The sequence below is a fragment of the Macaca fascicularis genome, chromosome 1 (genome assembly GCF_037993035.2).
Source record: "Macaca fascicularis isolate 582-1 chromosome 1, T2T-MFA8v1.1".
Lineage (NCBI taxonomy): Eukaryota > Metazoa > Chordata > Mammalia > Primates > Cercopithecidae > Macaca > Macaca fascicularis.
This window is the reverse complement of record NC_088375.1, coordinates 84982564-84999605: the sequence shown is the minus strand read 5'-3', so window position 1 is coordinate 84999605 and position 17042 is coordinate 84982564. Positions and strand designations below refer to the sequence as shown.

At 33.7% G+C, this 17042-nt stretch overlaps 1 protein-coding gene across 42 annotated transcripts in view; it reads left to right on the top strand.

Annotated features, from left to right (window-relative positions):
* The window catches only part of CDC42BPA (CDC42 binding protein kinase alpha), a 328933-nt gene that overhangs the window by 238445 nt on the left and 73446 nt on the right, over positions 1–17042 (top strand). For 17 of the 42 annotated variants that reach the window (XR_010585989.2, XR_012433742.1, XR_010585975.2 and 14 more), the window contains 5 exons: positions 169–317; positions 1907–1998; positions 4387–4463; positions 5522–5569; positions 14451–14489. Coding sequence is in view for 37 of the 42 variants with exons in the window: in XM_005541035.4 (XP_005541092.3) it covers positions 169–317; positions 1907–1998; positions 4387–4463; positions 5522–5569; positions 14451–14489 (405 nt within the window). In the remaining 5 variants the exon portion in view is untranslated. The remainder of the gene's footprint in view (positions 1–168; positions 318–1906; positions 1999–4386; positions 4464–5521; positions 5570–14450; positions 14490–17042) is intronic. The other 25 variants (XM_005541041.4, XM_074037870.1, XM_005541039.4 and 22 more) reach the window with 4 other exon arrangements.

Here is a 17042-nt window from a genome sequence, read left to right as displayed (position 1 = left end):
ACTTGTATCAGTTTGTTTAGACTTTGAGCCTACTAAAGAGTTTTTTATGAGAAAACGATTAGTTTGGGTCTTTTCCAGTTTAGAAAAACATAACACACAGCTGGTTAACTGTAATAATTTAAATGTTAAAAATAGGATGGAACTAAAAACACAGTCATTATTTCATAGGATATGCCCTGGAAAATGCGTCGTTTTGCGAAACTGGATATGTCAGCTAGACTGGAGTTGCAGTCAGCTCTGGATGCAGAAATAAGAGCCAAACAGGCCATCCAAGAAGAGTTGAATAAAGTTAAAGCATCTAATATCATAACAGAATGGTAAGATTGAATAATATAGTCCCACTAGAATAATTTCTGAGTTTGTCAGAGTCATTTGTGGAGAAGTTACATGTTTAGTTTCCATTGCTTTCTTTTAGAAAAATGATGGCCAAATATGTTATGAAAATAGATGCTTTCAAAAATAGATGAAAATAGATGCTTTCAAACCTTGTAGATAGTGATGAGGTTTTAATATAGCCTTGTTTTCCTCTGGCTTGTCCATAAAGTAGAATTAATAGTATTAAATAATAATCCATTATTTACTTTTTCTCTTATTTATAAAATTTAGTTGACTTAAATTTTATTAAACCTAAAATTCTCTCATGTTTAGGAATATTATATTTGTATAAAAGTACAATGTATGGTGAGAACAAAATATAATCATTTGAAAATTGTGGCCTCTACCATAGGTCTTTTAGGTGTTTTATAAATGAAAATTCTATTGATGGCACATTTCACAATGGTATAATATCTTCTAAGTATAATTATTATTTTTCATGTTTCCTTATGTATTTAGAAAAAGTATATCCCACAGTCTCTGAAGCAGTTAGCTAATGAACACATTTCCTCAATTCTTGTCACAACACTAGAGTGAATCATACTCTGAATACATAAATGATTCACAATTAGATTGATTATAAACATGGTTCAAAATAAGTCAGTTTACGTGACATAGAGGAACAATAGAAACTTCACATCACAAGTGAAACTACAAATATGAAAATCCATTGACTGCTGAGAATATCAAAAGTTCCAAAAGCCTGAAAAGAAATGCAGGCCCATGAATTCAGTTTTTAATGGTGTATATTCATAGTCCTTAAACTGCAATTGTTAATCTTTTTAATCATATCAAAGGCCAGATACATGATACCTCTGTCGGATTATAAACTTTTGGTTTATAAGCTTTTTGCTATAACTAATGCAGACATTGTATGTTTTACTTAAATGTGCTTACGTGGCATTGAGGAGGGGAAAACTTTTCCTGGAGAAAGTGAATTTGATCCCAGCGTAAAGAGCTAATCAATGTCATTCTCTGTGTTGTGATTTGAAATAAGTAAGATCTTTTCTCCTTACACCTAAGACATAATGAGTTTACATATTGTTCATAAGTCAGGAAGATGAGCCAGTTTGAAAAATTATAAACTTACTCCTGTATATGCTCCACTTTCATGGTTGCCTGTAATGATATAATATCTAACAAAGTCTAACAGAATTCTAAAATAAACCTTTGATTTTATAACATTTTTAAATTTAATAATTTAGTTCAGGGTCAGCAAATGTTTTCTGTAAAGGTTCACTTAGTAAATATTTTAGGCTTTGATTAGCCTCCATCACAACTTCTCATCTCTACTATTGTAGTGTAAAAGCAGCCATAGTTAATACTTAAATGAATGAGATTGGCTGTGTTCTAGTAAAACTGTTAATCTACATGAAAGTAGGTAGCAGGCTGTATTCGTTCTTCCTGCCGTAATTTACAGTCCCCTAATTTACCATGCCTGACACTTAAACCAAGTAAGTTTGGCTACATCCAAGATGGCTCAGTAACCAGCAATAAAAATGACATTTTTCCTTTTTTCTCCTTATTTAAGTAAACTAAAAGATTCAGAGAAGAAGAACTTGGAACTGCTCTCAGAAATCGAACAACTGATAAAGGACACTGAAGAGCTTAGATCTGAAAAGGGTATGGGAGTGTGTGTTTGCCTTACTCAGGACTTACTATTATGTTATAAATATGTTTTATTACAGAAGAATCAGTTCATTGCATAGGTGGGAGAATTGTTGACATAAGCAATTCTGGCACTCATTTATGAATACATGTGTGTATATATGATGCATGTGCGTACACACACATTTGGAAGACTGGCCTCTGAGTCATTTTGTTTTACTTAATATGCATTGTTTAAAGATTTCATAGTAACAGAAAAAGACACTTTGCCATAAATTTGATGTTTTTTTCAGTGCCATGGACTACTTCATGAATAACATTTTTGTGATTGGAAAAAAATTTTATTTTATAATGTACTTTATAATATTCTCAAATGCTATAATATGAGGTTATCACTCTGACAATGGCAATGTGTGTTAACATTCAGAACTTGGTAAGGGTACTTGAACAAGTATTTCTTAGCACTTTTTATGTGCCTAGATGTATAAAAATTTGGGGGGGATACACTTTCAGGATAGTTGAGGAAACAATGTATGAAATAGCTAAAGATTAATCTAGTATTAATGGAGCAATTCAATAAGGAAAATTTGGGGGGGCATTTTAATGTCTTCTTCCAGTTTGACACTTAAATTGCTTGTCCTGTGGGATATCCCGGATTTATTACCATTTTCTTGAAAACTTTACTTGAACATTTTTCCATTCATGTTAAAGCTTAGTCAGAGTGCTTGATAGCTGTATTACATGAACTTCTTAAACTTTCCTTAATGTGGATGTTAAGAATGTGAAGATTTAATAAAAAGAAATATAGATATTTTTTAAAATAAAGGGATATCTTATATGCATTTATTGGAAATTGATTTTTCTAACAACGGCCATCACTGAATACCGAACTCGTTAATGGGCTTTTTATTAGGTCTAAGTACTTCTCCATCATTTCTCAGCCATGCAACACAGTGAGATAAAACTGGTGGAGTCTCTGCATCTGCATGTAAAATGATGGAGAACAGCGAGTAATCACATAAAGAAGCTAACATGAAAAAACCTTTATAGATAGTTGATGCTCAATAAATTCTTGTTGATTGAATTTCTTAATTAACAAGAAAAGGAAGGAGCCCAGAAAAAGTGAATAGTAATTCAGATTAGGAGCACAAGCCATCATGCCAAAATGAAAATCAAGCTAGGTTTTAATTAATGAAAATTGGAAGGGAGATACATTATTTAGTGATGAAAAGAAAAAGAATACATAAGACATGGACAACTTGTGGCCGCAATGGCAAATAGGAGAGAGACTAGTGTAGAATATGACTTGCACGCCAGATGACATTGATTGTATCATTTTTAGAGTAGACCTAAACTTGAAGGAGACTTAAGTTTATCACATTATGAAGGCATGTTTACCACATTTTTTAAATTTGGATTTTGAATATTGCAGAACAAAATTTTATTGTATAACATAATGTATGCTACTACTTCAGTAATATAATGTGATATTTACATTATGAGGGCAAGGATGTTTTTAATGCTTCATTTACTGTTATGTCCCCAAGTGTCTAGAACAGTGTCTGGCACACTTTCAATATTTGAATGAATTTCTGAACATATTGCCTTACCTGATAACTATGTTATCAGTTATTAGATAGTCTTAGATAGTAATACTAATAGATGTGTTATTAGATAGTAATATGAAAAACACAAATCAGCTGATGTCAATTCCTAAGCATATGGAAGTAAAAAATGTGGGATTGGCTGTTTTCTGGTTTTTTTCTACCTGGTATTTTTATTTGTATGTTTTAAGAATTATTTGGGAAATTGTGCATTTAAAGTTAATGCTACAGTCAAGAGATATGTATGAATTTTTAAAAATTCATCTGAGAAAAACTGGGGTTTGGAGTCTTCATCCTGTCAATAAAAAAATACCTGAAGTCAGATTGACAGCTTTTTTGTAATTAAGTGTATTTGTTTTATCAATGCATTAATTTCTTATAAAGGATTTTTGTATTAGTGCTTACTCTATGCTTTGGTAAGACTATTTCAAAACAGAAGCCTGTTTGGTGTTAAATTAGCTTAGAAAAATCAGATATAAACAGACTCCTATTTTTAAATTCTCTCAAGCCTACCAAAAGATTTAATGTGTTTTTTTTATTATTTACTATACACAAAAAGAAAGAAACTCAGTAAATTAAATAAGCGTTTCATGGAAACTGATATAATTGAACTGTTAAGTGATATTCTTGGAAACACTAGTGTATTTTAGTTTTGTTTAAATGTCGAGTTAATAATAGTGATCAGGTTTGAAATACAGTAGTTTGTGAAATGCTTTTAATAGATTCAGACAGGGAAGGTTATCCATTAAAATCAGTTTTGATTGTTGTAGCCTTAAAAAAAGTTGCTGCTGTCTTCTAGGTATAGAGCACCAAGACTCACAGCATTCTTTCTTGGCATTTTTGAATACGCCTTCCGATGCTCTGGATCAATTTGAAGTAAGTATTAAACATGCCAAATATCCTCTGGGGTCAATTTAAAATTCACTTACAATAAAACCGTTTTATTGCTTCTCACATGAGAGGACCTAGAATCTTAAATAAACAAAAACATATTAGCAGAGGAATATGTTCTGCTTTCTTATGGAGACTATAATCCCACCTCTTTTTAACAAAATATCTAAGAAAGATCTAATCATGAGAGTCATTATAAGATTGAAAAGCAATTTCATTTCCCTTAAGAAACATTAAGAGCAGAACAAATCCCAACTTTTGAAATAATTTGACAATTTTTTTTATTCTCCAAAGCATAATGCCACAATAAAAAGTGAGAAAATGTCAAAGCTGACAATAAGGTATTGCTGATTCTTATTTCAAATCAATTCTTCTTTTAAAAACTATACAGTAAGAAATGCTTTTTGTTAAAAGGTATTACATTGACCCTGTTAGGCAGATCATACAGTAATGAAATTGTGATTATGTAATTTGATCATTTCTTAGTATTTAAATTCTTTGCTTTAAAAAAATCAGCTTACTGTTATCAAGTATATTTTTGTCTCAGTAAATTTAAGTGTGATTATATCTTTATTCAACAAATAATAATGTAGCTTTGTGCAAGGCACTGTTGTAAGTGCTCGAGATACAGTAGTAACCAAAATAGACAAAGTCCTTCCCACTAGAACTTACATTCCAGTGGGAAGATTTACAAGCCTCAGGAATTCCATTGCTTACTTTTAGTTGTTACTTCAAAAGTACTTACATTTAATTTGATTGTTAATTATTTGTCATGAGCTTCATTTTATTACATTTTGGGCACAGTATATGAATTGTGTTTCGTTCCTTTAGGAAAAGGAAAAAGAATCACTCTTTAAAAAGTAATTAATGAATCTCTTAAGTTTCTCAAGAACAATGATAGTGACTGCTTTTCTCATTTATTTATTTGAATTAATGTCATTTGCCTTTCAATTGTTTTACAAAATTTTTGATTTATTATTTGTTCTTATTAAATTGCTTCATCCATATTTTCTATTTTTTTTACTGCTGTATTCGTTAAATAGGATTCCTTTTCTTCTTCCTCATCTTCACTGATTGATTTTTTGGATGACGTAAGTCTTTGATTTTCAAACCAATGCATCCTTCAGTAAAAAAGATCAGTGAATTGATATGAAGAATTTGCCTAGTAATGCAGTCAGTTTTAGAAATACCACATTTGAAAATTTATGTGAGCCAAAATATGCTTCTTTATTATCTTAAATATAATGAAAGATTTATCAGTATTAAACATAATGAAGTAAAAATTTACTTTGAAAAATGCTTTGACTTGTAGAATCCCAGTATTTTCAATCTTTGTAAGAATTCTAAAACTAGAATGCTTATTTATTGGTTTATATATATGTATATATAAAAATAATTGCTTATTTTTATTTTTCCTGGTGATTTCTATTTTACTTTTCACTTTTCTTTTCAGCACTTTACTGTTTAATTTCTATGTGGGTTAAAAATAAACCTCTGATGGTATAATCAAAAAAGTTACTTTTAATTAATTTCTCCAATAGGTTTTATTGTATGCCAATAATAGAGTACTGATTTTAAAATAAATCAATTAAAAATTCTGAAATTCTAATTCTGAAAGAATTTCTTTTCTGATGTGCAAAGTGATTTTAGTTAACATATGCACTATATGCACTATAAATTGACTGCATTATCACTTTCTCTCCTGAATTCTATCAATTTAATAATTTAGAAGTTCCTGTTAAATGTGTATCATTCATTCTCTTTACTTCTGGAATAACATTCTCTCTATTCCACATTAAATGGCACAGTAATTCTTGTCCTAAAGCATTTATTATCCTGTTGAACATTAATCTTTAGAGAAATGGGGAAATAAAATGTATTCAAATGCAAATACTGTGCATAGAACTGTTTCTAAAACCAGGGAAGATTTTTAAATGTTTCATTATTTCTGTTTTGTTAGGATACTTATAGTCAGAAGAGTAGTTAGCATAATACTGTGCTAAAGGAACTTCTTAATCTAGATGTTTAAAAATTATGCAACAAAAAAGTGATTTTGAATATGTTTGGAATATTTATACTGAAGTTTGCACATTTTCATAAGTGTTTTGCTATTCTCAAAACAAATAATTACTTTGGTTAATTCTATAGTGTGATGAAAAGAGAACTCTCCTCATGTACAATGGTATTGCATGTTATAATCTGCTCAGGATATTAAAAATACTTAATATGATATTTTCATACAGATACTATTCACCTTAAAAAGAAAGGGAAGGAAGTTTGAGTAAATTATTTTAGTTGTTCTTTCCACTAGAAAATCTTTTTATTTCTAACAAAGTCCTCTCCATCCCTTTTCCTGTCACACACACAAAAAATATATATATATATATTTGGTTGTAAAACCTAGGAGCAGTATGTATTTTGGCAAATGCATGAGGTCTTCTCAGCAGATCTTTCAGGAATACACACCCCAGCCAGGTCCTCAGCTTGTTTCTGCTCTCACAGGCACTCTGCCACTGCTGCCACCCACCTGTAATGCCTGAGTACCCCACAGCCATTTCCCAGTGTTACTTTTCCTCCAGAAATATCCTTTCTCATCCTCTACCCTCTATTAATGCAACCATGAGCTCAGTACAGACATAAAAGTAAATGTTATTGCACTGCAAGGAAACTCCTAGTATAAAAGAGCTGAGCTCACAAGAGCTGCCAAATCTTTTATTTATATTCCACCTCCTAAAAGGCATGATTTCCCACTCATGTGCTTTCTAAGCTCCATTCTCCCAATTTATTGGTTAAGTGCATAAGTAGGCACAAATCCTGCCTGTACAACTTTCTAGGTGTATGGTTTGGAAGAAATTAACCTTTCTACATCCTAAGTTTGCTCATCAGACAAATAGTAATAATAATAGAACTAATATCATAATGTTGTTTGAAGATTTAAAGAAACAGTGTATGTAATGCCATCAGTAATAATGTACTTATTACTCTTAATAAGCTGGTTCCCTCCCTTTCTGTATTCTCTTTAGCTTCTTTTCTTGTCCATCAGTTCAGTTTCACTTAAATACTTTCTTAGCTCTTCGTCACTCAGTCATCTACCCACCACCAATATTTTATGGTACAAACTTCATGTTTCTCTTTAGAGTTTGTACCTATGATCTCCCTTCCCAGAGTTACTATTCATTCATTTGATCCTCAGAGTCATACCAGAATGATGAACAGCAGTATTCAGTCTTTGACATACTTGAGTTCAGCATCCAAGAGATTTCGTATAATGCTCAAGTTCTTCTGTAGCTCCTTTTCTGCTAGGCACTTGGATATTTTTTTTTTTTTTTTTTTTTTTTTTTTTTTTTTTTTTTTTGAGACAGTCTCATTCTGTCACCAGGCTGGAGTACAGTGACACAATCTCAGCTCACTGCAGCCTCCGCGTCCCGGGTTCAAGCGATTCTTCTGCCTCAGCCTCCCAAGTAGCTGGGACTACAGGTGCATGCCCCTGTGCCCAGCTAATTTTTGTATTTTTAGTAAAAGTGGGGTTTCACCATGTTGGCTAGGCTGGTCTCAAACTCCTGACCTCGTGATCCACCCGCCTCAACCTCTCAAAGTGCTGGGATTACAGGTGTGAGCCACTGCAGCTGGCCACACTTGGATTCTTAAGGAGCACATCAACTCTCTGTTGTTCTCTGTGCCAAATATAGTTATATTGTGCTTGACGCTTATATGCCTGCCCTTTGCAGTAAGTAAGTCTCTAATGAGTAGTACACATCCTCCTGGACATTCTTTTTTGTTTTCTGTCTCGTTGCTATAAAGGAGATTATGTTGAAGACCTAAAGTTTGAATTGCAGCTGGAGCTTGTAGGTGTAGAAGGGAATAAAGCTAGTATTAAGCAAAATTGCAGGAATCAGGTCCTTTGGTGTCAACATATTATCATTCTTCTCCCTCTGTCTCTGGGAACCCAGTGTTCTCATGCTGCCCTCTGATTTGTTGGAGCTTTACCACCGGTGCCTTTCCTCCTCCAAAGTTACCTTCTTTACTCCTATTTTTACCCTTTCACACAGGCCTCTTAAAAGTATAGTTACTTTATTTAAAACAATACAGTTTTAAGTTAAAATGTTCCCACCCCTAATTTTTCCTCCACATGTTTTGCCTGTTAACTTAAAATTCAAATGAATGCTGGAATTTTTGGCACAATGGGAAGATGTTCAGAGCAAGATGCTTTCCTTTTTAAGTCACATTGTTTGGCCAATCCTTGTATGTGTAAGAGTAGCTTTGAAGAAAAGGAATATATGTAATACCAGTCATTCCCTTCCCTTTGGGAAAATGAAAGGAGGCAACAAGGCAGAACAGAGTATATTCTCAACACTCTCTGCTGCTCTAACTTGGGGGAATGTAAGCATTTGGGCTTTTCTACATGTAGAATCATAGAGTTTTAAAGGAGAAAAACCTTAGAAAATATTTAATCCAGTTGTTTTAACCATTATGGCACTCTTCTGTTCTTAAGAGTGGATAGGTTTCTCTCCCATTTTTGAGTGACTTTTTTAAAGTTCTCAATCTTTGGGGATTAGGACAGTGTGCTGATACATTGTTATGTAAAATATTCTTTAGGACACATAAAGAAGGGTTTGAGTTATTTATTTATTTATTTATTTATTTTGAGTCGTAGTCTTGCTCTGTCACCCAGGCTGGAATGCAGTGGCACAATCTCGGCTCACTGCAAACAAACTCCGCCTCCCAGGTTCACGCCATTCTCCTGCCTCAACCTCCCGAGTAGCTGGGACCACAGGCGCCCGCCACCATGCCCAGCTAATTTTTTGTATTTTTAGTAGAGACAGGGTTTCACCGTGTTAGCCAGGATGGTCTCGATCTCCTGACCTTGTGATCCACCCGCTCCGGCCTCCCAAAGTGCTGGGATTACAGGCGTGAGCCACCGCGCCTGGCCGGGTTTGAGTTAATTTTAAAAGACATTGAGACTACTTTGATAAGTGGTCTCTTGAGAAAGGCATTTCCATTCAACCTATTAAGAAAGCAGTAGAACAGAGATACCAAGATCCCTTCTGCTGTATAAATTATTCCCACTTCTACCCTCATATTTTCCTTCAACCATACATGCCCAATCCTGGACTATCTAGTCCACATTAGCCCCAGCCTCTTTCTCTAGGTAATAAACAGGGTGAGGAACAAATGGAGCTCAGCTGCTTAGATTTTCCTGTTTCTCTCCCCAATCTATTCCCTTCATCCCAATAGTAACAGATCCAGGGATCATCACACCAAGCTTGTAGCAACTTCCTATACTCTCTTCAGTTCATTTTCTTTTCAGCTGAACCTAAAAAAGCTTGGCTTCAGTAAATTATAGATAATACTAATTACAATCATATAAATTAGCTGCTTGCTCTTTATATTTGAGAAACATATTGTCATATATTAAATATGTGCTAAGTAAGTTTTGAATTTGATTAAATTAGAATTCTATACTTTGTTCATTTAGTCCTAGTTCACAAAAATAGAAATTGCCCATTTGCCTGGCAAATGAGAATGTACTCAACTTGCTTTTCAGAGTTGTCTTGCTCTGATATACTGATGAAAGAGTAAATCAAGGATTAAGCTCCTGAATATAAAGGTCAGACACTAAGAAACAGAGACAGTGTCTATAGCCTAACTGTCTGGTCCCCCTAATATTGTTTTCCATTCAGCAAGTAGTCTGACAATATTGACAGACTGAGTTCTGGACTTGGTTTTAACCTTGTATAACATCTTACTAAGATGCTTCAAAATATTTAATTTCAGTCATGGCTTCTAACTTCTTTAATTTATCTCTTGATTTAACATTGTTTTATCTTCCATTTCTTTTACATTCTTTTACATTCTGTTACAATCAGTTACAGAAATCTGAGGCTTGGCAGCATAGTTTCAGCGATACTTGGGGGGATGGTCAATTCTATGTGAGAATTGGTAGGAAATATAATTTTTAAAAATACATTTTAAAGATTTTTAATCCTATGACCAAAATCAGACCTAGCTTCTTTGGCATTCCTGAAATTTGCTCATTCAATTCTTGTTTTCACAAGTTCTATCCACATATTCACCACAACCCTACCTGAAGATTGTATATTTCAGAAAGTTACATGCATTTTTTCCTCAACTTAGGCAATATATTATGTTGAATATAATTGTATATATTACATATTTTATCGCATATATAATATATTTAGACAATCTAAAGGGAAAGACATGATTATGTAGTCCATTTCTTCTTTGGTATTTTATTAAATAAGACCTCTAGGATTAATTAATTGAACCTTAAAAATTGTTAGCCAAATTATATACTCCTGAGATTATTTCTTTTGGTTTCTCCTTATGTGCATACCTTCATATTCAGTCTTAAAGTTTTCGTGGCAAGTCATAGACCTGTATATGAAATACATGTTTTAAAGTGGTATTTGGTTGCACATTAAGACAAGGTGTTGGTTTACAGTGTTTGCCATGAATTCAATTTCAGTGTTTATAAAAAACAACAGTGTGTGTAGGTATATATGAGGGAGAAAGTGTGTGGGTGTGTTTTCCTCTAACTCACTTTTTCTGTTGAAAACATAAAAATTAGACAATTTCTAGGTAAACACTTTGGTAAGAAATCATTGCTGTGGTGATAGCATCATTATTAGCTTTAAATGATATTAGCTTAGAAAATGTGTTGTCCTTCATTTTCAAAGATAGTTTCAGGATACATTTTAACTTGTTTTAGTGTAGTGATAATATATTTATTTTGAGATACTCATACTCTTTTTCATGGTTTTAGCACACTCCAGACTCTAGTCTTAGAAGTAGAGATAGCCAAAAAAGTTTTTTTTTTTTTTTTAATGTTAAACATTTTAGCACTTTTTACATGGGTAGTAATATACTGGGCATAATGGCTACAAAGACAAAGCAGATGTGGAAACAGACCTCAAAATGCTTATTTTATAATTAGAAAAATAATTATACAGTTACGCACTATGCAATGTGGAAAGCAATAAATGCCATGAGAAATACCTAGCAATAAATGCCATGAGTACTGTGGACGTTCAGAAGGATTCATTCAATATTTATTGAGAATTTTTAAGTTTAAAGGCTTATGCTAAGCATAATACAATATTTCCTGCCCTTAAGCATAATATTTCCTGCCCTTAAGCATAATGCAATATTTCCTGCCCTGACAGTCTAATGGGAAAGACAAATATATAACCAGATAACTATAACACCATGTGGGAAATACAGTAATAAAAGATAAAGATTGTATATCATGGGAATACAAAGAAGAGAGATTTCAGATTGAACCCAGGAGGATCCAGAAAAGCTTACTAAAGGAAATAATGCCTGAGCTGGGTCTTCACAGATGAGTATGTTCAGCAAAATCATAAAAGAACTACATACGAGGATTATATTCTAGACAGGCAGAGCAAACTTGTGGGGAGAGGGAGCAGGGAGTTACGGGGTTGTGGGCAGAGGGAGATTTCAATTTAGTTTGAATTGTCCCTTGCTTGGCAAACAAAAAGGGTGAGGAAGGGATTGAGAAATGAGTATGAAGACACTGGCAAAGGCCAGAATGAGGGTCTGTGTTTCTCAACTTTATACTTCATATTACGGAGCTTAGGTTTAAGCAGTCCCATATGTAATAATTATTAAAAGATTTAACAGAAGGGAAAAGTGACAGCTTCATTTTGGACAAGTTAAGTTTGAGATTCCTAAGGGACATCCAGTTGGAGATGTCCAGCAGACAGTCAGATACTTAATATATGCGTCAGGAGTTTAAGGAAGAGGAGTGAACTGGCAACAGAGATTTGGAAATAATCAGAGTTGAAAGTGGATGAGATTCCCCAAGGGACAGGTTGTAGCAGTGAGCCAAGGACAGAAACCTGGAATCTCCATTGAAGAAAGGGTGAAGGAATAGGACTCCACAAAAGCGAAGAAAGAGCAATAGTTGAGAAGTATGCTGTTTCTCAGGAAAGTACCTGTCAGAAAAACTAGAGGAGTGGAGAATATTAAGGAGGAGAATGGTCAGTGTGATGGTTTGGCAGGGGTGGCTGGTCAGATAGGACAAACCGGAAATACTGACCTGCTGAATATCAGATCAAAGCGGAATCTGAATTGTACTGTATTAGAAATTAATTGAAAGTTTAGAAAGTACAGACAGCGATTGTATACCATTTTTCAGAAGTCTGGCTGAGGAGGTTTGAATCCTGGCCCTACCACTTAATAGTTTTATAGCCTTAGGCAAGTTGATCCGCCTTCATCTTTAAAATTAGGATCATAACTCCTACCTTACAGGGTTTCTGTGAGAATTAAAATAATTCATATATGTAAAGAATTTTGAAAAGGATCTACATATACTCTGCACATAATAAATGTTATTATGATTATTAAGGAAGAAGGGAGAGATTAATTGATAGCTAGAGGAAGAGTTGGAGTTGATTTGTTTATTGTTTCGTCGTTTGGTTTTGGGGGCAAGAAGGGATGAGAGAGATTCTTCCCATTAATAACTGAGGAAAAGTAACTAGGTTTGAATCTGAGACTTTAACCTCCATAATGGAAAAACTTCTTTAGAACTCTCCAGGCCTTCTAATCCTGGTTTACTATTAACTCCATAGGACAGTGTTCAAGTTATCTTCCATTCCAGTTTCCTATGGAAAGAAAGAATAGTTCTGGCCGGGCACGGTGGTTCACACCTGTAATCCCAGACTTTGGGAGGCCGAGGCAGGTGGATCGCTTAGGTCAGGAGTTCAAGACCAGCCTGGCCAACATGGTGAAACTACTAAAAATACAAAAATTAGCCAGGCATGGTGGTACGCACTTGTGATCCCAGCTCCTCAGGAGGCTGAGGCAGGAGAATCGCTTGAACCCGAGAGGTGGAAGTTGCAGTGAGCCAAGATCGCACCACTGCATCCACCTGGGTGACAGATCGAGACTCTGTCTCAAAAAAAAAAAAAAATAGTAGTTCCTATTTACTTATCTGCCAGAGTTATTGTAACACTAATACTGAATTTTTGGTAGTGTTTCTCATTCTTGAACTTTTCACTTTTTTCTTAAATCTTCTATAACTCCTGTAGACCTAGTCTATAAGTTCCCTCATCTAGGTCCCCATGAAAATCTTGTCTGTCTCTCCTCTAGGTTCCCATCCAAACCTTATATGTATCTCAATGATAGCATTTGTCACGTTGTTGCTAGCATGATGTCTTCTCTACCAGTCTGTGAACTTCCATGTCTTGTTTATCTTTCAGTCCCTTGCGAAGTCTGCTTAGTATCCAACGTATTGTAAGCTCACAATAAACGTTAGGTTGGATTGAATGTTAGAAATTGCTGAAGTAGATATTTCATATTAGTGAAGCTCTACTGCTGGAGCATCACAAAAATATTTTGAGATAATTGTTACTTTTTTCCTAATTACTTAATTCTTTAATGTTAGGTGAAAATCCCTCTTTTGACTATGGCTGAAGTTGAGTCAGGATGGAGTATTGTTCAAATAACTTTTTATTTTAATATATTATCTTTAATTCTGAAATCCTAACTTAGGCCTTGTTATTTAAAAGAATCATTTTTGAAAAGAGTAAAAATTTAGTAGGTAAATGTCTAAGACCAGGCTAATTCATTATTTTATTAAATGTTTGCCAGCACTAAATGAGCACTAGATCCTTTTTGTTCTCATTTGTTCCAGTCTGCTACTGCCAACCTTTCCAGAAAAGAAATTGTCCGTCACTTGATGAAGCCTTGTGTGGGTCACTGTACATGGGCCAGTGAAAAGTTTATCAACCTTAGATGTAGTCCAAACAACTGTTTCTTTACCATCCTATCCTCTAGGTTTTCCTAAAAATACATGTACATTCAGCCTATCCAAAACAGTGGCCTTCTGTGTATGTTTATATACTTTTTCTGTTAATACAATAGTAGTCCTTGAGAGTCTTATGTGTGTAAATATTTGTAACATGTTGTATTCTCCTTTCTTTGTTGAAGCGCTCTCCATCCTGTACTCCAGCTAGCAAAGGCAGACGTGTAAGAGACTTTTGCACTTATGTACCCATCCTGAGACTTTACCCCTCTCTCATCCTTTTGCCTGTGATTGCTGAACCTGTTAATGTTTTTGTGGTATATTATTACATTTATTGCATGTTTGTGCTGCTGCTCCTGCTGTTGCTGTGCTGCTTTTATGTGTTTTTTTATTTTTTGGCTTTGGCCGCAAAGCTTTGGGAATGTTCATATAAATTACTACAACCAAACTACTAAAATGATAAGATATCTTTTTTATTTTGATCAAAGGGAAAAGTGATCCTAAAGTATGCCTTCTAAATTAGTCAGAGATAAAGTACATGGGCTCCTAAGAATCTGTTGTAAGCAAATATGTAGATTGTTTCTTAGAGATTTTAATTATGTAGAAAGAAAACTTGATAATTCATGTTGTACAAAATTCAAAAATGATTTGGAATAAATTATACATCTTAATGATTGACTACAATTTTATGTAAATCAGTTCTGGAGAAATCTTGGGGTTTTTTCCTAATGTAGTTCAAAGGAATTTCCCAAAATATGTATCTACATCTGCGGAAATAATGTTAATAATAAATCCTTTCTATTCTAACATAATTCCAAGATTTAAAAAATATCAGTAACATTATTTATATATGTATTATTAACAAACTGTAAATATCTTCCTATACTAATGCTAGCTCCATGTTTCTCAACTTGAAATGAGTCAACCACTACCCCTGTGCTACAAGATTCTGACATGCCCAGAGTTGGAATTTTTCTACATCCCAACACTAGTCATATACACACATACATACTCCCTATTGGAAAAGCGACAGGGTAGCTGACAGTGTTGGGATTTCATATACTATGTAAAATAGTAACATTAAAAAGGAAAGTCAGTGATAGATACAAGTTCGTAATGTTCACTGGTCATCTCCATGGAGATTGATCAACACTTTACATTCAGAATTCTTGGACTCGGAAAGTTCTAGATGAGGGAATTCTCTGGTTTGTGGTAGGCATGGGAAGCAGTTGGGGTGGCCTCCTGCTTCCTGTGGTTCTGTCTTTCTGGTATGGTGGAGGGTTGGTTGTAAAATAAACTTGAATAACTCTAATATAGCATATATAATATTTTCGGATTGCTGCTTAATAATGAATAAGCATTTCGGATACTTGTACTATGGCCAGTAGAACTGCATTCAAGTGATATCTCATTAATTATTGTGTTTATGGAAGATTACTAGTTCAACTGATTGCTTGATTATTTTGAAAATTGTTGAGACTTAAAACCATTAGATATTTGGATTTATCAAATGAATCTGAATATATGTTGATTACATTACATAACCTCTAGAAGGGAAAACCATATGTTCTGTGCCCAATTATATTAGGGTCAAATCATCAGCCTGTGAATTGACTAAATTTTTAACTACTTGTTTTTCTTAATAAGGTTATAATTTAGGATTTGTTTCTCTAATTTTATTATGGATTAATTTTGTCTCACTTGCCTTGCAGACATTCTGGGGCCTTGGCCACCTAGAACATTTTTTGTGAATCTTGAAATAAGAAAAAAATTGTGGAGGGAAATAGCTGTTATAAGGTCTCTCCTTAATTCTATGTCTTTCTTCTATGGGATATGAATAAACTATAATTAACCATAATCTATTGACTTATAATTACATATGATTATTTTAAACATAGATATAATAAGCTTGGTTATCTGCTTTTCTGGCCTCCTTCAGTTTTTCTTTGGTTAAGCATCTGACAAAAAAAGTCAGCCACTGAAAAGTAATAGTGCCTGTGAAGATGCTTGAAGAATTACAAATTACTCAGCTGTTAAATAGAAGCATCTCAGTGGCGTAGTGTAGAACCTCAGTGTTCCCTGGGACATCGATGTATTTCAGTAGGACACAAATAGTTACCATTCTTAACAATGGCCTCTGTTGTAACAGTAGCATAAGATTTTATGTTATATACCATGGTTTTAGACAAGAAAATGTGCAGTATTTTAATAAATATTTATGAAATGTCATATGAATGAGGTAGTATTACAAAAGAATGTTTCTTGCATTCTTTTTTCTAGTATGCTATTAAACCTCATTTACAGTTTGAATACTTTTCTTTATAAGTAGTATTAAGTATAGTAGAAGAAAAACTTTTTATTGATGGTATTGTTAATGTCCAAATAGAAATGATGAGGGAGATTTCCACAGTGCTTTCATTAATAGTGAGAAACGCTGAATGTCTTATTTCAGATTGTTCCTTTAGAGTTTGGAGCAGAAATTTTATAGCCCACATATGGCTTAACTTTCTCTTATGTTTTGTTAGAATATGTGTAAATTCTCCAGACTAAATATTCAAATCAGTATATTGAAAATAACTTGAGAATAAATTTTCTTAAAGGGAAACAAGGTGCATTATATATAACTAGGAAGCTTACCGTTACTGGTCATAACCTTTAGTCATTTGTTAGGATTTGTTCTAGAGCAATAAAATGTATTTACTGTTTTCCAAATGATATAGTACTTCTATAATACTGTTTTTGTATCATAAGCTCAGTTAACAGCAATAAATATATCA